The sequence below is a fragment of the Arvicola amphibius genome, chromosome 2, assembly GCF_903992535.2.
Source record: "Arvicola amphibius chromosome 2, mArvAmp1.2, whole genome shotgun sequence".
Lineage (NCBI taxonomy): Eukaryota > Metazoa > Chordata > Mammalia > Rodentia > Cricetidae > Arvicola > Arvicola amphibius.
This window is the reverse complement of record NC_052048.2, coordinates 60,830,949-60,853,865: the sequence shown is the minus strand read 5'-3', so window position 1 is coordinate 60,853,865 and position 22,917 is coordinate 60,830,949. Positions and strand designations below refer to the sequence as shown.

At 42.0% G+C, this 22,917-nt stretch overlaps 1 protein-coding gene across 1 annotated transcript in view; it reads left to right on the top strand.

The window, feature by feature from the left end:
• Window positions 1–22,917, top strand: part of Aak1 (AP2 associated kinase 1) — a 168,293-nt gene that overhangs the window by 88,099 nt on the left and 57,277 nt on the right. The window contains 7 exon segments of the mRNA XM_038318093.2: window positions 2,388–2,509; window positions 4,180–4,261; window positions 4,952–5,084; window positions 8,068–8,171; window positions 9,298–9,377; window positions 14,044–14,198; window positions 15,069–15,382. Coding sequence (XP_038174021.1) covers window positions 2,388–2,509; window positions 4,180–4,261; window positions 4,952–5,084; window positions 8,068–8,171; window positions 9,298–9,377; window positions 14,044–14,198; window positions 15,069–15,382 — 990 coding nt within the window.

Here is a 22,917-nt window from a genome sequence, read left to right as displayed (position 1 = left end):
GCTTCTGTCTTTCCTGCCCTGGCAGCAATGGAGTTGTATGTCTTTTCCTAGAGTTACGTGGCTTAGGCTCACTTCAAGCTCTATTGCTTACTAGCCATGTTACAGTATTGACCAAATTACCACGAGCCTCACTTTGTCCAGCTGCAAGATGGGAATCATAATCCATAAACTGTGCTGAGTAATATAATACTGGCAGTAGCTACTGCTCATCAAATGATGTCTGTTATTTAGGATTGTTACTTTGTTGTGATTGTTATTTTGGATTCTTAAAGTGAGTTCATGCTCAGTATAGCTTGACTGTTTCGTTGTATAAATAGATAAAATTGGCGAGTTTTATAACAAGATAGAAATAGTAGAAACATTTGTCTGCCTTAGCCTTCATCTCTGGGGAACAAATCTGTCACAGTCATTCACAGTTGGTAATTCTGTGGTGAAGAATTCTTCATCCTGAGAACCTATCTCCTTAGTAGGTTCATGGCCGTCACTGTCACCTTTCCAGACTCCAGGTTCGCAGTGCAGGTAAAAGGCCTGCTAGCGCAGCCTTTCGGATTCTCTCTAGCACAACAACAGATTTTAAAGACTTTCTACAGGTGAAGGTCAAAAGGACACAACTTAAAAAAAAATATTAAAACTCTTCATGGTAGCACCAAATATAAAGTTCAGAGGAAACAATCTTCAGTCAGCTTGCAGCAAAGATTTTAAATCATTAGAATTAGCAAATATAGACTAAAACTATACATAATTCAGGTTTTAGAAGAATTAAGATAAAATTTTATAACAGTAGGAACAAGAGGATTTCTATTCAGTCAGATATTTTTAAAGAACCAGTAGGGGCTTGGGTGTGTGGCTCCTGTCTTAACTGGAAAATGAGCAGACCTTGAATGTGTGTGTGCCCAACCAGATTAAGTGTGATTTGTTTTGTTTTGCTTTTTATTCTATTCAACAGCATCTGTACCAAAAATCTAGTAGAGTTTGGCAAATTCCAGATTCCAGCTGTGACTGAGAGATGTTTGTCTTTTGAGAAGCTTATAATCTTTTTGCCTTTGTTTTTCCAAGGTGGTCTATCTGTGGGGGCTGAAGAAAAAGCCCATATACAGTCTTAAGGGCTGAGCAAGGTTTTGGGTTTTGTCTGCCATTTATTGCCATGCATAGCTAGGTCTGTCTTCCCCCATGCCAGTCAGCTCATTTCACCACAACAGGAGCTAATCAGTGCATCTGACAATGTTGTGCTCATTATTTTTTCCTCTTAATTCCAGTACTCGGAAGGCAGAGGCAGGCAGATCTCTGTATCAAGCCTGCTCTATAAAGAGAGTTCCAGGGCAACTAGGACTACACAGAGAACCTCTGACTAAAAACTAAAACAAAAAACAACAGCAATAAAAATTGGAATTAAAATTTTTTGTTTGTTGTGTATTGTCTGTATGTCTGTTTACCATGTGAATGTTTGATGCCTACTGAGCCAGAAAAAGGCGCTGGATCCCCTGGAACTGGAGTTACAGATGGTTAGTGAGCACCATGGTTGTGCTGGGAATTGAACCTGGGTCATCTTTAAGAGCAGTGAGTTTCTTAGCTGCTGAGCCATCTCTCCAGCTTGTGCCCATTGTTTTGGAGTTCTTTTCACTGGCATAAGGGTTTCTGTAGGTGTTGGTTTTTTATAAGCTCCACTAAGTTAAAAACTCTTAGTCCCTTAAGACTTCCTTTGTTTGAAAGTTCAAACAGACAAACAAACAAAGCCCCAAACCCTCAAATAAAATGCTAACAGAGAAACTGCTCATTTATTACTAGGCATTTTGTCACTTTGAGAAGTAACTAATATGAAAGCATCAGTTCTGAAGGTTTTAACCTAATGATTAAATAAAGACATTGTACCCACTTAAGTGAAGTAATTTATAGCATGGAAAATGAAACACCGAAGGAAAATGGGGAAATGCCATTTTTCTGAGTTGGATCCTGGGGAGGCTTCCAAAAGGAGGTGGCCTTTGTTACTTGGGTTTGAAAGGCAGATGATTATTTGATAGCTGGGTAAGAGACTGGGATCATGGCGAGCGTGCTGAACTGAAAGTAGAGCGGGAGTTGAAAGTATGCTCACTGTTACTGCAGAGATGAGGAATGTAACCAGCTGTAGCTGGCTAGCCATGAAAATGGGGTCCTGGTTTTCCCAAAAGTGCAATGCCCTCTGTCTCGCTCTGCCTGCATTTTACCCTCTTCCTCTCTGTGTCTTTTGCTTCTGTTGGGGTGAGTCCTGTTAAGATACATGGTGAGAAATAACTTCTCTGTGCACACTAATAAGATTGTTAAAATGAAACATTTTGTTATGTGACTATGAAACTAGCTTTTCCCATTACTAAGTGGCATCTTGGATTGGGTGGTTTGGGAATGTTTTTCAGGTTGAAAATATCCTCTTGCATGACCGAGGCCACTATGTCTTGTGTGACTTTGGAAGTGCCACCAACAAATTCCAGAACCCACAGGCCGAGGGAGTCAATGCTGTAGAAGATGAAATTAAGAAGTAAGCCTTTTCTCCTTTCCTGGAGTTTTCTCTCTTTCCGCTTATGGAGGAAACAGAGTGAGAAGAGCATGGTGCTGGCTATTGCCCTTTTCCCTGATGGTTACTGTTGGGTTGTTTGATTGTATCTGAAGGCTGAGGAGGGAAAACTGGCCCGTGGACTGACAGAAGACTCTTAAAACTTTCTCAGTGCTCCTGTGGTCATTATACACACATATTTTAATTTACATAAAAAAGATGAATGGTAGCTGGAGAGGATGGGGAAGGTGTGGTATATCCCTGTATCCCCAGCAGCTCTGGAGCTAAGGCAAGAGGATTGTAAGTTCAAGGCTGGCATGGGCTAAATAGCAAGACCTTGTCTTGAAAACTAAAGACTAAATGGTGATATGTGCTCATGAAGTGCCATGATATTTCTAAGAGAAATTGTGGCATTCTGAATCAGACAGATGTGTGTTTTTTATACTGAACTCAAATTGCTGCCTCCTTTTTCATGAGGAACTCACCAATGCTCTAGTGGAATTTATGGTAAACAGAGCTACAGAACCTCTACTGTTATTGAATGAGGAACCTGATGGAATCTCTTTAGATTTTGATTCCACTGCAAGAAGCCTCATGCCTACAATGTTGGCTTTTGCCAGGCACAATACACTTGCTATGGCTTCTAGTAAATCAGCTATCCATCATGTCCTTGCAAATGGTGAGCTTCTGTCCCGTTTGTGTATCACTCACATAACCATGCCTGAAGCAGGACCTTTTCTGGTCCAAGGCCCTGACAAGACACCCAAAGAAATCCTCCTGGGGCCAGATACCAGAGCAGCATAGTTGAGTGTTTAGTAACAGCAAGATATTCACTTCGGACAAGTACCTACACTACTGTTTTTTTTTTTGAGTCAAAGATAAGAACACTGTAGTTTTTGTCTCAAAGAACCCATAATTATGGTGCTGGAACGATGACACAGTGTATAAAATGTTTGCCATGCGAATGTGAGGACCAGAGTTTGGATCCTTAGCACTCATAGAAAAGCCTGGTGGGCACAATGGCCTATCTGTAATCCCAGCCCTTGGAAGGTGGAGACAGGTACTCCCTGGAGCAAGCTGGATAGCTAGCCTCATATCAGCAAGTCTCAAGACATAAAGTTGAAAGCAATGGAGGAAGACACTCAATATCAACTTGTTCTCCACACACATAGGCACACATGTGAACATGCACACTACATACATTACCCTCCCCTAGAAAAGAACTCATGAATCCTCACCCCAGCTAGGGCTTACTTTCAGAATACTCTACTTATGTTTCATCTGTGTCTCACGGTAAGGAATTACTATTTTAAAAACTAATCATCAAAACATAGTATTAAACCATAGCGACTTATAGGAAAAAAATTGTCATTTGAAGACCCAAAAAAGGCCCGCTTTTAGGACTTTATTTAGTGTATTTGTGTCTGAATATCCCAGTATCCCAGTTTCCTAGGAGTAGAAGGTCTTCTGTGAGAGAATGTGATGACATCATCCCAAGGAGAATCTTTCATTTTCATCTGTGCTAATATTTAATTTGCTCTTCTGCAGATTGCTGCCAGAGAATTGGATTCTAGTAATGTGAAAAAAAAAATCGCTTCTCCTTGATTTTAATTATAACTGATATATTTAACAAACCATGGATCTCTTGATTGTAGATATACAACGCTCTCCTACCGAGCCCCAGAAATGGTCAACTTGTACAGTGGCAAAATCATCACTACGAAGGCAGACATTTGGGTATGTGTCAGCTAAACCATCCACACCCTATATGTCAGCAGACCTTGACTGGACTCCTGAGGTTAACTTGCCAGGGGCAAGCACACAGTGTTGCCCACTGTTGGTGACCATCTTTTTATTTTATTTTATTCTTATTATTTTATGTGTATGTATGTTTGTCTGCTTGTGTCTGTGTACCATGTGTGTACAGTGTCCTCAGAAGACAATGTTGGATCCCCTGGACCTGATGTTACAGATAGTTGTGAGCCACCATGTAGGTGGTGGATATTGAATTTGGGTCCTCTGGAAGAGCAGCCAGTGCTCTTATCCATTGAGCCATCTCTCCAGCCTCCTTGATGCTGATCTTGATATGAGGGGACAAACATTGCCTTTTGGAAAATGGGGTAAAAATAAACAATAACAAGAACCAAAAACAAAACTCTGCTTACATGTTGTTCCGGTGCTTTTAATTTGTGTGGTATACTTCTAAAGAACAAACCAGATGAAATAGTCTTTCCTAATCATAGATAAAAGTATAACTTGGATGCTGGATTGTCACTCTGGGTTCTAAATTCAAGTTTTGCATAGGTAATGATATTATGTGGGGTTTGTTTTCTGCTGGGAAATGTGGCTGCTACAGGTTTCTCTGAGCAGGTAACTGGCTTTACAGCAAATAAACCATGAGTTGCAATCTGCTTTCTTATTTTTTAGGCTCTTGGCTGTTTGTTGTATAAATTATGCTACTTCACTTTGCCATTTGGGGAGAGCCAGGTGGCAATTTGTGATGGAAGCTTCACAATTCCCGATAACTCTCGATATTCTCAAGATATGCACTGCCTTATTAGTAAGTATTTCAAGTTTCCAGTTTCATATTTGTATTTCTAATCCCCAGGAGTGGGTTGGAGGATAAAGAGGTTAAATTGTGGGAACGAGCTTGAGTGCCATAATAAAGAAATCATTTGATGCTGTTGGGACAGTGATAACATGGCAGTGTTCACTTAGAGAAGTTGGTCTTTTTGCTGGAAAACTAAACTCTGCTTCGTGACTGAGCCAGCCACACAAATGGGAATGGCAGTTGTGTTCTGATCAGCATGATGCTGCTGTGTTCTGCTGCAGTCTATGGGAGAGCTCAGAGTCCAGCTGACTCACACCAAGGGATAAGAATTTCATCTTTGCAAAGCTGGAAGCAGCTCAAGTGAGCATGATTGTGGTACTGCAATGAATGTGTAATTAAGACCATATAACTCCATGGAGCCAGGTTTTTCCTCTTATTTAGGTTATCACTGGATTTTTTACAACAAGCATCTAAAATTGAGTGTTTTGTTTAAAATTCTGAAGATTTTCATTTCTTTGTGTTATCGTAGACAGCATATGTACTAACATCCATTAACCAGATGGCAGAAAAGTAATCTTTAATCTTTGTACCAGAACCTGTACTAAAATACTAAGAAACAGATTTGTTTCTCTCTCTCTCTCTCTCTCTCTCTCCTCTCTCTCTCTCTCTCTCTCTCTCTCTCTCTCTCTCTCTCTCTCTCTCTCTCTCTCTGTCTGTCTCTCTCTGACAGGGTTTCTCTGTGTAGCATCTCTGGCTGTCCTGGAACTCACTTTGTAGACCAGGCCAGCTTCGAACTCACTGAGACCTGCCTGCCTCTGCCTCCCAAGTGCTGGGATTAAAGGCGTGTACCACCAGGCCTGGCAAAACAGATTTTTTTTAAGTCGTCTTTAAAAATGCTGGTCAAGACATTTAGCAGTCAAGATTGAAAATGCATCATAGATCATAAATCCTGAGCTATCCAGTTTGAGAGACAGACAAGTGAAGTAGAACCTTGACCTGTGTTAAGACCTACTTATACCTCACCTAATTCTCAAATCCTGGAGGTTTGGTGGATCTGCATTTATTCATTCGTTTGTTTGTTTAATTTGAGATAGGGTCTCACTATGTAGCTCTGGCTGTCCTGGAACTTACTATGTAGACCAAACTTAGCCTCAAACTCACAGAGATTAGCCTGCCTCTTGCCTCCTGAGTTTCTGGGATTAAAGGTATGCACTTGGTATAACCTGTAGATTTTAAGAGTCATTGTCCCTATTACCCACAAGAGGAAACAGGATAATTTCCTGAAGTTCATGATTGTGGAGGTTCCACAATCACCCTTTCCATTGCGTCATTTATCAGTGAGCAGGAGGATGGGGTGTTTGTAGGATAGGAATGTGAACCTTGAGGACTGTCAGATTGTTTGCAGAGTCAAAGCAGCATGTCTGCCCTAGGACTACAGGTGTGGAAGGAAATGGGAGAGAAGAGCCAGCTTTTTTTTTTTTTCTTTTCTACTTTTCCTTTCTATCCACCTTAACAGTGAATTCATGTTGGAAAAACAGCTCTTTATGAGTGACTGTAGTACTGACCCCCTTTCTAGACCCTATTTAGTGTGCAAACTATTTGAAGATTCTAAACTTGTAGGCCTCAAATTAAGCACCTTGTCGCCTCCCCCGACTGTCTTTTGTTCACTTTCTTTTGGTGGTATTGGCATCCACACCTGGATAGATAACACAGATGATTTTCTTTGGGTCTGAAAGAGCAAGAAAGGAGGAAGGAGCTGACCCAAGCTGCATTGATTCTCTTTAATCACTTGTCTTGATTCCCCTCGATGTCACTAAAGAATGTACAGACTCAGCTGAGCGGTGGTGGCACACGCCTTTAATCCCAGCACTCGGGAGGAAGAGGCAGGCGGATCTCTGTCTCTGTGAGTTCGACGCCAGCCTGGTCTACAAGAGCTAGTTCCAGGACAGGCTCCAAAGCTACAGTGAAACCCAGTCTCGAAAAACCAAAAAAAAAAAAAAAAAAAAAAAAAAATGTACAGACTATAGTAGATCATGACCTGGTACATTGCCCCAGCTTCTCTACGCTCTCTTCATTCTTCCAGTACATCTCTGTCATGGATTGATCCTAGAAGATGTCACCTTTTCATGTCCCATTCAGTAAACTTGAGTGGCTTGCTAATGGTTCCACAATTAGGTCCTGAGTCTAAGCTTGGTGTTTATGGTCCTTTATATTATTTTATTGTCCCACCCAGACATTTTTCCTCTCACCTGGACTGATGTTTTCTTTGTTCTTCCAATTTTCATTCTGTCTCTTTGGCACAGCCATTTGAGGCCTCAACCTCACAGATCTTTTCTGAACTTAGTGTCCTGTTATTTGTTCCTCACATAGTAAACTGTCTTGACTCATTTTGCATGTATTTACACATGTGCCTGCATCTTCTCAAAGATTTCTTCTGTGTCAGAGACACTTGAAAGTTCTGGAAATAGACAATCTACAGAGCTTAGTATGTTAACTTGCTAATTTTCCTCAAACTAAAAACTAACTTATATCTCCAACAAGAGCAGTAAGTAAATTCATGAGTTTGTTTTTTAGACCTGGAGACAGAACCCGGAGATTGTCTACTACCAAACCCTGAGTTCATGATACTTGAAGTTTGGCTGTATTTATCAACAGTCATTTTCTTAAAAGAGGAAATGAGCTAGGAAACCATATGTGAGACTATGGCACATTCTAAGTCTTAGAATGTGAAGCTGTTCATTTTCATGTCAAGAGTGTGAGCCTCTGACTTTCCAGGCACAGACTATGAACCTCTAGTAGTTTTGCTATAGCTCAAGTCGTTTTCTTGTTTCCCTTTCTATGAAAAGGGCTAATTGAACTGACTGACTTCTAAGAGAATTGAAATTTAAAACACAACCCAACTTCAATAGTAGAAAAGTTCAGTTACCCAAAAGTGCAGTGATACAACAGCTGTTAAGATATTATGGAATAAGTTCATGTATGTTTGTCTTAGGGTATATGTTGGAACCAGACCCTGACAAAAGGCCGGATATTTACCAGGTTTCCTACTTCTCATTTAAACTGCTCAAGAAAGAATGCCCAATTCCAAATGTACAGGTATGTGAATGGTGCTTTTTAAAAGGATTTACAATTTTTAAGGATGTTTTTATTTGTTCTTTGTGAATTTCATACATGTTTACACCATACTTCCATCAGATCCATCCTAGTTCCTCCCTCTCACACCCCTAGGATCCTCTCTAAACCATCCCCCTCCAAAATCCATGTCATTTCCTTTTCTTTCTTTGTTTTTTTGGGTTTTTTTTCATACTGAACTCTATTAGTTCTGCCTGTATGCCCACAGATGTGGGACTGTCCACCTGAGCTCTGGCTACCTACTGTTGTTACATCTTCAAAGACAAACGCTTCTTCCTCAACAGGCATCAACTGCTCAACTCCTCAACAAGATGTGGTGGGGCCTCATGGGTCCCTAGGATTTTGATTAACTTGATCTTGGGTAGGTCTTATGCATATAACCACAGCTGCCATGAGTTCATGAAGATTGTGCTATTTAAAGGAAATAAACATCATCAAATTGTTGTTTTTGAGTCATTATGGGTGTTAATCTCTGGATTCAATGAATATTAATGTCCCTTTCTTTACCCATAACAGGACATTCAAGCAAATCAGTTACTATAAACAGAATCCAATTTTCCCATGGAGTTTAATTATGAAACCGAGACAACTACACTGAACATTAACAACTCCTTCCCCAGATGCCTGGGGATTGAGCTGAGTAGAGTGACCACAGTTCTCTGAGAGCAGCATGTCTATTGTATGTCCTCAGAGTGATAAGTTGCCTTGTTTTCCTGAGGCAAGGCTTTGTTCACCTTGCTGTTCTTTCTCTCTTCACGGGCATTTTGCTTCCTTGATGCATCTCATGCATTTGTCTACCTTCCCTTTCCTCTCACAGGGAGATGGGAAATCCCTGTTTGGATCCTGGAAGCCATATTAGAAGACCCTAAATGCTACTTCCATTAACCCCAGTCAGACTGGTCTGGAGTTTTTATTTTTATTTTATGTTTTAAAATAGGATCCTACTGTGTAGCCCAGACTGACTTTGATTTCATGGTCCTGCCTCAGCCTCCCAAGTCTTGGGATTACCATCACTGGCCATTATACCTGCCCTCGGAATGCTTATTATTTACAAAGAAATCCATATGCTTTTTTTTTTTCAACTTTTTAGAACTCTCCCATTCCTGCAAAACTTCCTGAACCAGTGAAAGCCAGTGAGGCAGCTGTAAAAAAGACCCAGCCAAAGGCCAGGTAAGAAATGTCCTCAGGAGCTTGCATTGTGCTTGATGCCAGCTGCTAAGATCTACATTTGAAAGGAATCAATAACCTCACAGATGTGTCCATTGCATGGCAGTAGATACAGGGGCTTTCTGGGATGAGGCAATGCCAGACTTTAAGGGTTGCTGGTAGAGAGTTATCTTAATCTGTTTCTTACTAGCCGTGTTTACTGCCTCGTCTGACATACTCCTTTCTTTGGCTCCAGCCATATTAGGAAAGTGAGGTTGAAATGAAAGTCCATGAACCGCAAAAGATCTTTCTAGGTCTTAGCTAATCTCCCTGGATGGAGTCACTTAGGGTTTTCAAGAGCATTCATCAAGAAAGGGTTAAGCAAATAAAGGAAGATACCCATGCAAGCCAGGAGAGTTTGGGACGGTGGTGGGAGGTCTAAGTCTCACTTCAGAGAGGAAGAGGAAGAGTGGGTAGATATGACGCAGGCCACTGTACCGTGTCAGGAGGGATGGCTGAGGTCCTCATCCCAGAGTCAGCTGGCAGAGCGTCCCCTACTGGAGCACCGCACTTGGGCGCAGTTGGCTGTGTTTTACTCTTTACTCGAGTTCTTTAGGGACCTGCCGCCAGCTCCCAAATAATCACACAGAGTCTTGTTCTTACTTAGGAATGCCTGACCTTAGCTTGGCTTGCTGCTAGCCAGCTTTCCTTCCTGTCTATCTTTTGCCTCTGGGCTTTTACCTTTTCTCTATTTCTGTGTATCTTTTCTTTCCTCTTTACTCTTGTGTCTGGCTGTGTGGCTGGCCCCTTCTTTTTTTGCTCCTTGATCTTCCTTTCTCAGATTTTTATTTATTTATTTTCTGTCTGTCAGTCCCATCTATCCTTTCTCCTCCTTGCTATTGGCTGTTCAGCTCTTTATTAGACCAATCAGGTGTTTTAGAAGTCAAAGTAAAACAGTTTCACAGAGTTAAACAAATGCAACATAAAGATACTCAACACATCTTTGCATCATTAAACAAATATCCCACAGCATAAACAAATGTAACATCTTCAACTAACATCCCACAACACTTAGGATTTAGGACCTGAGAGCAGTCTATTTGGGAAAGAAGATTTCATGCTATATTGGACTGGATTTTTATATTGGTTTTCACACCAGTCACAGGTCAGAATCTGCCAGACACATTTACATGGATTCCAAATGAACAATTCTGAGGGTGACTAGGAGGTTCTCTGCCCCTCCTTTTCCCATTATTCTTCCAATGGCAAGGAAATGCTAGTAACATACTGTGTAAACAAATACTCTGGATAACAATATGTAGTTTTTAAATATTTATTTGATTATTTATTTAAGTGTAAATGTGCATGGGTAAGCAGGTTTGTATGTTTATGAGTTTAGGTGCACTAGAAGTGAGAAGAAGAAAGTGGACCCCTGAAATTGTAGTTACAGGAGTTGTGAGCCACCTAACAGGAATCCTGAGAACTGAACTCTCAGGACCTCTGCAAAAGCATTATGTGCTTTCATTCATTGAGCCATGACCAAAACAGTTTATGCAAGAAAGTATTTTATTCAGTCTTATGATTCCAAAGGGAGAATGGCAGCAAGCAGCAGGCATAGTGGCTGGAACAAGATGCTGGGCTATCACATCCTTTACTGCAAGCATGAAGCAGAGAGCAACTGCAAGGCAAGCAAGGCCCTAAGCTCTCAAAACCTACCCCCAGTGACATACTTCCTCTGTAAATAGCATGACCACTGGGAACCAAGTATTCAAATGTCTGAGACTATGGGGACTTCTTTTTTTTTTAAATATTTTATTTATTTATTATGTATATAATATTCTGTCTGTGTGTCTGCTTGCAGGCCAGAAGAGGGCATCAGATCTCATTACAGATGGTTGTGAGCCACCATGTGGTTGCTGGGAATTGAACTCAGGAACTTTGGAAGAGGAGGCAATGCTCTTAACGGCTGAGCCATCTCTCCAGCCCCTATGGGGACTTCTTAACCAGACTCCATAGCTAGTTTGGTAGTTCTGCTCCATGAAGCGCTAGGGTCCCAGGTTTATCACTTTGCCACCTTATTACATAACCATGACCTCGTGGGTTAATGTGGCAGCATCCATATTCAAAGCTGCAAAATCAAGAAATAGTCAGAGACTATTATTCCTTAAGGTTTCTAGGAAGTGCCAGATAGTCATCTGCTCTGCTCTGTGTACAGGCAGAGCTTGGCCATTTCAGGTTGCAAAAGAGGCTGTGCTATGTGGTCCTGTGCAACTCTGTGTCCAGCTGGAAATTTATTGTTGTGGAAAAGAAAAGAGTCTGCATATTTGAAAAATGGTGTTCCTGTCACTCTCCCCAATTTTAAGCTCTTTATTTTGGACTATTGCTGTTTCTTCCATTTGTCTTACTGTGTTTCTTCATCTGCGTGCTTTTCACTGTAAAGAGATGCCCCTCCTTCTAAAAATATTTATTTTTGTTTATGTCGGTGTTGTGGTATGTCCATGTGAGTACAGGTGCCCACAAAGGTCAGAAGAAGTAATCAGATCCCCTGGAGTTGGAGTTATGAACTATTGTGAGTTACTTTGTGTAGGTGCTCAACTCAGGTCGTGTGGAAGAGTAGCAAACACTCGTAACTACGGACCCTTCTCTCCAGTCCCTAGAGAGCCCATTATGGCAGCAAATTTTAACCAATATTAAGTTCTCTGTGTGAAAAATCTCTGCCCCAATCATTGCCCAGAATATATTCTGGAAATTCTGTGTTTGGTGAAAGAGTTCAATTATTTTTTGTATTGGAAATTTACACATTATATTCTGGTCACTGGGTCCCTCCCCCATCTCCCAGATTCTCTTCACCTCCCTGCCATCCAACTCTACACCTTCCTTTTCTCTCTCTCTTTAGAAAAACAAATCCCAACCAAAGGGAGGAAGAGAGTGAGTCAGTCAGCTGTGGTGGCACGCACGTTTAATCCCAACATTTAGAAGTCAGAGAGGCAGGAGGATCACTGTGAGTTTGAGACCAGTCTTCCAGGACAGCCAAGGACACAGAGAAACCCTATCTCAAAACAAAACAAACAACAAAAAACAGCAACAAAAACTCCAAAACAAATAAATAAAATGAAAAATAATAAAAAAGGGGGGAAAACAAGGAAACACAAGAAACACATATATACATAGATGCACACACACACACAAAAACCAAAACCCATAAAAACACAAAATTGGGAACCACAATTAATGTACAAGCAAAGACCAGTAAGATTAAAAAATATGCCAAAGAAAGCAATATGAGACAAAAAAATGTAGAAAAACACCCATTGAGTGCATTTTGTGTTGGTTATCTTCTGGGCCTTGGTACCTACCCTTAAGTGTGGTTTGTATATCCAGTGAGACTTTATTGGAGAAACCTAATTTTTCCTTTGTAAGTGGTTGTCAATTGGAGATAGCTTCTTGGTAAGGGATGGGACAACCTGTCCACTTTCCCATCTCAGTGCTAGAACTCCATCTATCTTGACCCTGTGTTTGTTGCTGTAGTTTTTGCTAGTCCCTATGCTCATCAGACCTGTTTTGTCTAAAGACACATTTCCTTGGTGCCCTTCATCCCCTTTGACTCTTATGATCTTTCCCCCTCCTCTTCTGCCTGGCTCCTGATCCCTGAGGGGAGGGATTTGATGAAGACATCCTATTTAGGACTGAATGTTCTGAATTTTCTGACTCTCTGCAAGTGTCCAGTTGTGGGTCTCTGTTATTTCCCATCTACTGCAGCAAGAGGAAGCTTCTCTGATGATGGCTGAGCAAGACACTAATATATAGATAAAGCAGAATATGTCGGCAGCAGTCATTTTATTGCTGTGTTCCTTTAACAGAACAGTAGTATTTGGTTTTCTTCTTGGCCCATGGCCTATCTAGTCTCAGGTTCTGGTCACCTGTCAGGCATAGTTTCTGTCTTGTGGAATGAGCCTTAAATTTCATCAGAGAGTAGTTATTTCTACGGTGTTTGCACCACTCTTGTACAAGCATAACATGCAGGCAGGTCATGATTGTAAACTGTGAAATTTTTAGCTGGGTTGGTGGTCATGAGCTCCTTTAGTTTGTGCTTGTCTTAAAATATCCCTATTCGGGAATGGGGATTTGGCCTTCTAGGTAATGTACTTGGCAGAACCCATGTAAAAGCTGGATGTAGTAAGTCATGTGTCTGTAATCCTGACACATCTCCTACCAGGAGATGAAAGGCAGACGTAGGGGAATTACAGGGAGTTGACAGACCAGCTAGCCTGCTGTATTCAGTACTGTAAGAGAAACCCTGGGTCAGACTTGGTGGAATGGAGTCCACACTCGAAGTTGTTGTTTCTGACCTTCAGGTGTCCTCACAGCTCACACACACCTCCCTCATGTCCTTGAATCTTCACCAGTTTTTAAAGATTGCTTTGCTAAGTATGGTAATTTTCGTTGGGAGTTATATATTTTCAGAGTTTGAAATGTATCATTCTGTGCTTTCTTGGCCTTAAGGTTGCTGATGAGAGTTAAGATGTTATTTTGATGTGTTTGCTGTTGTAGGTGAGTTGGCATTTAGGGACATGTTGATTAAGCAAATCTGAATGGTTTGAAGGAATGTTGAGGGTAAAATAACATGTGTTTTTGCCTATTCTCTCTGTTTCCCCACATCTGAACAGCAATGTTGTTTTTCCTTTTCTAGACTGACAGATCCCATTCCCACCACAGAGACTTCAATCGCACCCCGCCAGAGGCCTAAGGCTGGGCAGACTCAGCCAAACCCAGGAATCCTTCCCATTCAGCCAGCCCTGACTCCTCGTAAAAGGGCCACTGTTCAGCCCCTACCTCAGGCTGCAGGTCAGTGCTTCTTGATGGTAGTATTAGAAGGCAACAGCCTAAAGAATAATGGGCCGAGTTACCAGTGAATGTGTATATTCAGTGACTGCAAAATGAGGAACTTCTTTCTGTACTTGGGTGGATCTCCAAGACCTCTGAAGCCTGCATTTATTTTCTTATTGGTCCTTTGGTCCACCTACCCCATTCTGTTTCTTTGTTTTATATATTTCTCCCTCCTTTAAAGAAACAAAGCTTACTTCTCTTTTGATAACTATAGAAGAATAACATTTCATTTATGCTACATTTATTAGAGTATTTATAATCCTCTGTTCTAGTGTTCTGTTATAATAAGAGAAGTGAGATTTGTTTCAAATGGGGATTGATCCAAAATAACAAGTCACAGAGCACAACTATCACATCTATCACATCCTTTACCAGGAACAATTTCTGATAAATTTGGTGACCATCTATACACCATCAGGCATCCCGATGCTAGTTGTGAAATATCAAAGAATGCTTTTGCTGTGGGTATGCAAGCTGGTACAAAGACTATGTTTAGTGGCAGTGGTCAGTTGTGTGTATATAAAGGAGACTAAGGGTGCTGACTACAGAACTAGTTGACTAAATGGGATGATGGATAAGGGAAACCCCTCTGAAGGAGACAAGTGCTGAGTCTTACAATTCCACCTGGGTTTGAAATACTGAAAGCACATGATTTGGAAAAAATGGAAATCTTCTTCAAATAGAACATCACAAATGGCAGAATGGTGAAAAACAGACAAAGCTTGGGACAGTGTCCCTGTGCCTACTAATTTCTTAGGTGGCAAATGAGGAAGCCATTTTTGTCTGGTAGAGTTTTGAGCCCTTACATGGAGTTTGTTTTCATTGTAGGACCCAGCAGTCAACCTGGCCTTCTAACCAGTGTTCCCCAACCTAAAGCCCAACCCACACCTAGTCAACCTCTTCAACAATCTCAGCCCAAGCAGTCACAGGCTCCATCCACCCCACAGCAGACACCTTCTACCCAGACCCAAGGTCTGCCCACCCAGGCCCAGGCCACTCCCCAGCACCAGCAGCAGCTCCTCCTCAAGCAGCAGCAACAACAGCAGCAGCAGCCACAGCAGCAGGCAGCACCACAGCAGCCAACGGGCACCTTTTACCAGCAGCAGCAGCAGCAGCAGCAGCAGCAGGCTCAGACGCAGCAGGTGAGGAGGTCTATATGATCCTTGCTTTGCATAGAGGAATTGTTTCTACTGGAAGACCTGCTAGGTACATGCATCTTTCTTGGGAAGTGCTTGGGTGGCTAAGACCCGCTTATCAGTGCATCATCACTTCTCATAGATGTAGAAACTGAAGTACCAAGGTGCAAATTAATAACTCTCAGGCCTTTCAGTGTTGTCCTCAAGCTTTGGGGAGTTTGCTTCTCTAGCTGAGTACCATCAATGAAGGAGCTGCTTTCTAAAGAGATACAGTGGAAAAATAACATGATATTCTATTAGCACACAATATACAATAGTGTCAGGCTGTTTCAGATATTTAAGTTTTCTTGGTTAGATCAGGATCCAAACAAGGTCCATGTATCCTATGTAGTTGGAATATATTATTTTCCATTGTTTTTATGTGTTTTTTCATTACTGTATTTGTTATTAGCATTGAATGCCTTTATTTTATAATGATTGATTTCTTTAAAAAACTGTATATATGTATGTGTATGAGTGTATGCATGTGTGTATATTTGAGTGCATACAATTGTGAGCACTTGGAGTCAAGAAGAGCAATTAGAGTTACAGACATTTGTGGAACACCTGACTTGTTATATGGGTGCTAGAATCTGAACTTTAGCAAATGTTCTGTACCTCTGATCCAACTCTTTGGCCACAAGGAGAGGTTTATATATCTTTTCTATCCTCTCTTATCTCCTTTGCTATGTGCTTTTTGAAGAATTTTCTTTGAAATTTTGCATATTTGAATTTTGCGGCGAGCGAGCCCTGACCAGCAGGGAAAGATCACCACCGACACAGGATTCTTCTCTGATCACACTTTAATGAAGCGCTGCTTGGTTGAGGGAGAGCTGGAAGCAGGGGGCCTCGAGCCGGGCTGGGTGGCGGCTTATATAGAGGAGGACGGGGCGTGTCTACTGATTAGGTGACGTGGCAGAAAAGGATTGGTGGAAACCTGTTGCCAGGCAGATGTGGCGCGAAAAGTTCGCGCCACATACTTGTTTACTTTAGCCCTCGGCGCCATCTTGTAATGGCGAATGTAAGTGCGGCCGCCACAGTTCCCCCCTTTTAATTTTATGAAATTTAAAAGACAGTCAAGGCTGAGGTCAGAGGACCTTACCCTGAAAATGTAGACATGTCCCATTTTTCTCAGGGATGGGAAAAATAAGCGGGACTACCCATATGCATAAGGTCATGATCTCCTGAGTGGATCTACTCAGTGCACTCTTAGGTGCAAAACCTCCTGTCCAGGACAACACATCCCCAGATTCAGGGGAACCTCATCGATCCCTCTTTCCGAGTGCAATGGCTCAATGGCCTTCGGGTGCAAAAGCAGGGATTAGGGTCAGGAGTCCTGTAAGATGCTGATCCAAGCTTGGGGGGAGTTACCGGCCTCCAAGGCTGCGAGGGCACGAGCAATGGCCACCTTTTCCCGTTTCCTTACCCGAATCAGCCTTAGAATCAGAAACAACGCCAATATCACTCCCGAAGTTAATATTAATCCTAGCACGCCAACCCCTGCCCATTCCTTAATATATGAAAAGGTATCTACCAGCCAATCTGTAAATTCCCCCAGCGAAACCATAGTCGCCTGGGTTTGATTCAAAGCCAAAATCTTCAAACTAAAATTTGCTTGCAATTGTTCCAATTCCCTTGTCCAATTGCCATTTAGATATTGAGAAATCGCTCGGGATTCATTAAGGGTAGCAGTATAGGGGGTAACACACAAATGCTTAGTACGATCTACACAACCAAAGGTAACTATATCAAACATTTTTAACATATTTCTTTCCACCAAATCAACTCTCTTATTTAACAATAAAATACCTGACATTAATTGATGGTTAATCTTTTCTTGTATATACATAGCGTCCGAGGTTTTTTGAACCACGGAATTGATAAAAGTAACTGTCTGAACTTGATTGGCCATAGCTACTCCTGCAGTAACAGCTGCAGCAGCAGACACTGCAATAGCCGTCACAATAGTTGCTGTAATGCCAAAATCCCTTTTCCGGCGAACCAGGGTGGCTAATGGGAAGTTCTTAGGATTGGCTTTTACAGGCAAAAACACAAAGGTAGGGATGCGCATAACAATCGCACCTGAATGGTAGAAATTCCAACATTGTGACAGAGAGCAATTATCCTTCTTGCAATCAACTGCAGTATTATTTGAACTCCCTGTAGTATTAAACAAAAGCCAGACAAAGGGAGGATCCAGGCAAACTCTGGTTTGCCGTAGAGTAGTATTATGTTTTTTCTCTACACTAGTTATATTAATTTCTTTAGAAGTGTGATTCATAATCCCTGTATAATTATTTAACATAATTATTCCAGAGCGAACAAATGTAGCAAATGGAGACAACTCAGTTATAGCTCCTCTGGAATTCATAAGTATCCATGGAGTAAAGGGTGATCCAACCTTTATCATAAGTTTTCTTTTAACCTTAAAATGGTTAAGATTCCTAAGAACCCATCCAGAATTATTGTAAAACTTATCATATCGTCCTCTGCAATCCACAAATTCAGGGGGATAGCTCAAATCATTACCAGAGCATCTAGGGACAGACCAAGAAAAAATATTATTACTAGTATGATTACTATTGCCAACCTGTGAATCACTATTATTAACCTTGCTAACCTGTACCCAATTGGGCGTTGTAAGGTTGCAACTTATCCCATAAGTGGTAACATTAACAGTATCATTGGAACCGGAATAGGAGCCAGATCCAGATTTAGCTCCAGATCTGACCTGAGGCAGGGCTACGCTAATGGCCTTTCTCAAAAAATTAGGGGTATCTTCTAAAAATGGATCTCTAGCTACAGTAAGATTCATAGCATCTAGCAAGATGCAGTCTGAGATAGAAGTGCTCTGATTTGTGGTAAAACATAAAGTTCCTGCTAGGGGCACTACAGTTTGATTAAATTTTTGTTCCTGAGCATCCACCTTTTTGCAAACTAAGTTCAATTGGCAACTATCAACAAAAAATTGTGGCAATATTGTGGACTCATTGTGAACAGGAATTGGAATGGGCCATGTACGGGCCACAGCCCAGAAATAAGATTCTTCAGATTCAACTGGAACCGGCAGGTTCACCAACAGGATCAGGAGCAGCAACATCTCCTTGCTCTTCGTCAGGCTGTTCCAGTGTTGTCACGATCCTTGTCAGTCTGGTAGGGATCCACACCGGATCTGGCCGATTCTGAGGAAAGACACAAACAGCTCCCCTGGACCTCTGTATCACAGGGTCCGGTCCATACCATTTGTTATCAATTACATCCTTCCATTTTACTAATTCTGTATTTCTGTGTCTGTGGTCCATATGTCTTTCCGCGGCTGAACAGCCATTGGAATCCAAGGTCAAAAAATTAAATGTAAAGAGAGCGAGAGATATTCTATCTCGCGGGGATGCGCCCTCGGCTATTCCCCCTTTTTGTTTTTGAAGCAATTCCTTAATGGTGCGGTTAGCCCTTTCCACGATGCCTTGTCCTTGTGGATTATAGGGCAAACCAGTAGTATGATTAATTTCAAAAATAGAGCAGAACTGTTGAAAACTTTTAGAGGCATATGCCGGGCCATTATCAGTTTTTAAAGAATAAGGCTTGCCCCAAGCAGCCCAGGCTTCTAGGCAATGGGTCCTTACGTTAAGGACCTTTTCACCACATAACGGGGTGGCATGTATAACACCTGAACAAGTGTCCACGGAAACATGCAAATATTTTTGTTTACCAAATTCTGAAACATGAGTAACATCCATCTGCCAAAGGGTAAGTGGCTTTAACCCACGTGGATTAACCCCAATATGAGGCGGATGATGAAAGATCACACAGGAGGAACATTGTTTAACTATCTCACGCGCTTGGTCGCGAGTAATATTAAACTTAAGGCGAAGGGTATTTGCAGGCACATGAAACTTTCTATGAAATTGTTCAGCCGATTGCATAGGATCCAGGGCAACTAAAGCCATTTCCCTGGTAGCCCTATCAACCATATCATTAGCTTCAGTCATAGGTCCAGGAAGACCGGAATGAGCTCTAATATGACCGATAAAAAATGGTTTAGCACGTTGAATTATACAATTCTGAATTTGTAATAACAAAGATGCAACCATGCTACTAGGTTTAACATATGCAGCCACTTCCAGATGTTTTACAGCATTAACTACATAGCATGAATCAGAATACAAATTAAAAGGCTGATGGGGAAAGGCCTTAAAGACCTCCAACACTACTTGACACTCCACGACTTGGGGTGCTCCAGAGCGAAATTTCAGAGTAACAGGCGGGGAGCCATATACCATATAGGCTCCAATTCCAGTTTTGGACCCATCAGTAAAAATAGTCAAGCCATTATTCAAAGGAGAAGCACTGGTAATCTTTGGAAAATATACAACATTCTGTGCCATAAAGGACAGCAATTTATCAGACGGATAATGATTATCAATAACGCCTGAATATGAGGAAATCAATACGGCCCAATCATCAGTAGTCCCTGTCAAAACTTCAATTTGATCTTTGGTATAGGGCAATATTAACTTCTCTGGCATTTTTCCAAAGGTGGTCAAGCTGAACTTCACTCCCAATAATGCCTGTTGTGCCACTAAATCAGGATAATAGCTTAACGTGCGTGAACCAAGTGTATGACCATGTATCCACCAAATCGGGCCTGTCTGCCACAATACTCCAGTAGGATGACCAACAGTGCGCAGAATGCAAAGCAATAATGGTTGTTCTGGATCAAACCGAAGAACCTGCGCTTGTTCTATGGCCTTTTCCACTATCTTTAATGCTTCTTTTCCCTTGGGTGTAAGCTCTCTAGGTGACGTTACATCAGGATTTCCTTCTAATATTGAGAACAACGGCTGCAAAGCTTCACGGGTAATGGGGAGATATCCTCTCAGCCAATTTATATCTCCGAGCAATTTTTGAAAATCATTTAAAGTGCGTAAATGTGATGTGCGAATGCAAATTTTTTGTGGAAAAATCTGTTTTGGGGTAACATGGGCTCCTAAAAACTCTATAATACTTGTCTTTTGAATCTTATCGGCGGCAATAATCAGCCCCTTTTGTTTTAAGGATGCCTCCAGGGCAACTAATGCCCGTTCTAGCATATGCTCTTGTTTTGCTGCCAATAGGATATCATCCATGTAATGGATCAGCCTAACTTTTGGAAAACTACGTCTCACTGGTTGTAACGCCTGATCCACGTATAGCTGGCACATGGTGGGACTGTTGGCCATACCCTGTGGTAAGACCTTCCATTGATAGCGTTCATCAGGCTGTTCGTGATTTATAGAGGGAACAGTAAATGCAAAACGATGTTTATCTAAAACATGCAAGGGTATAGAAAAGAAGCAATCCTTAACATCTATGGCAAAAACAGGCCAATCTCTTGGTAAAGCACTTAAAAGAGGCAACCCTCTTTGGACACATCCCATGAGTTGCATTTGTGCATTAACTGCTCTAAGGTCATGCAGCAGCCTCCATTTTCCTGACTTCTTTTTTATGATGAAAATAGGAGAATTCCAAGGAGACACAGAAGGTTCAATATGACCAAGCTGAAGTTGTTCTTTAACTAATATGTGTGCGGCCTGGAGCTTTTCCATAGACAGGGGCCACTGAGGCACCCAAACGGGTGTATCTGTGCCCCAGGGGATGCGTAACGCATCATCAGTGGCCCCTAGGAAAAACCCAAGCCCTTCCGATCAGATTTGGGAGTGGGCAACACGGGATCACTTCGTCCTTGAAGGCGAGCCCCCAGCCCTTTTCCTGGTACAAAGCCTTGTGCCTTCATGACATCTTTACTCACTTGAGAATAATCATTGGTAATTATCAATTTTAATTGTTGTTGTACATCCCTTCCCCATAAATTTAAAGGAAGGTCTATGACAAAAGGCTGAAAAGTGCCTTGACTGTGTTCCATCCTCCAATGCAATTGCTTAGCACTCATATCTGGAGTATTTTTGTATCCTAGACCCTGTAAGGTTTGTGCAGCCGTCTGTAACGGCCACCTCTTCGGCCAATCCTGTTTACGCATCACACTTCTGTCCGCTCCGGTATCCAATAGGCCCGTAAAGAGCTTTCCTTCTATTTCTAGGGTACACATGGGGCGATCATCAAGTCCTATAGACAAGCATGCTAGTTCAACCCCAGAGGAGCCGAACCCTCGCTTGCCCCTCTCTTTCTCATAAGAGGGAAATTTTTCATGGTCTGATCGAAGAATTAACAATTGTGCAATACGATCTCCGGGTGCAATCGAAATGATGCCAAACGGAGAATGACACATTACCTTAATAATGCCTTTGTAGTCAGGGTCGATCACTCCAGGTAGCACTAATAACCCTCTAAGAGTACTAGAGGATCTTCCTAAAACTAGTCCCACTGTTCCTTCCTCTAGAGGTCCTGACATATCTGTGTCTATAGCTTGAACACCCATACTCTGAGTCAGTACCAATCCGGTGGTGGCACGGAGGTCCAACCCTGCGGAGCCTGTGGTGGCCCTTCTGATGACTGGGGTGGTCTCATGTTTGGCTCCTGAATTGCCCCATAAATTCTCGGGCCCTGGGGTAGTGGGCCCTTCTGCCCGTTTTTTGACATGGCTGATGTTGCATTAGGTATGGGCTGTCCATTGATATCCTTTACGGATCGACACTCATTTGCCCAGTGTTTTCCCTTTTTGCACCGCGGGCATGTGCCCGGCTGTCTCTGACCTTGGCTCTTTTTATGTGTGCCTTGGGGGCAATTTTTTCGTACATGCCCCGGCTTCCCGCAATTAAAGCAGGTACCTGATCTTCCCTGCCCCCTGGAGACTGCTAGCATAGCAGCCGCTAGGCCAGCATTAGTTAGAGGGCCGCCTATCTCTCGGCAGGCCTTAAGCCAAGCATCCAGTCCTTTATTTTTCCATGGCATGATGGCTCTCTTACATTCTTTAGTAGCCTGTTCAAACACTAACTGCTGAACCAAAGGCATAGCTTCTTCGGCTTCACCAAACACCTTCCCTGCGGCTTCCATCATGCGAGCCACAAACTCCGAAAAAGGTTCAGTAGGGCCTTGAATAATTTTAGTAAGGTTGCCTGTCACTTCACCTCTTTTTGGTATCATTTTCCATGCTCTTGTGTAAATTTCATTAATCTGTTGATAAACCTCCACTGGATAGGCTGTTTGATTAGCCGTCCATTGCCCTTGCCCTAATAACATGTCTGCATTCCAGGGAGCTCGATTTGGCGTTTGCGCATTTACTCGAGCCTGAGTGTGAGCAGCTTCTACCACTATAGATCTATAATCTAGATATTGACCTGTAGAAAGGCATGCTCTAGCAATTTCCCACCAATCTGTTGGTGTCATAGCTCTGGTGGTCAACCGAATCAGTAATGTGCGGGTATACTGCGCATTAGCTCCATAAGTCTTTGCCGCTTCCACTAAATCTTTTAACTCTTTATAAGGGACTGGCTCATGATATCTTTGTTGATTTTGATCCTCAAAAACAGGAAATACCACCACTGAAGGTGGATAATGCACAGCTA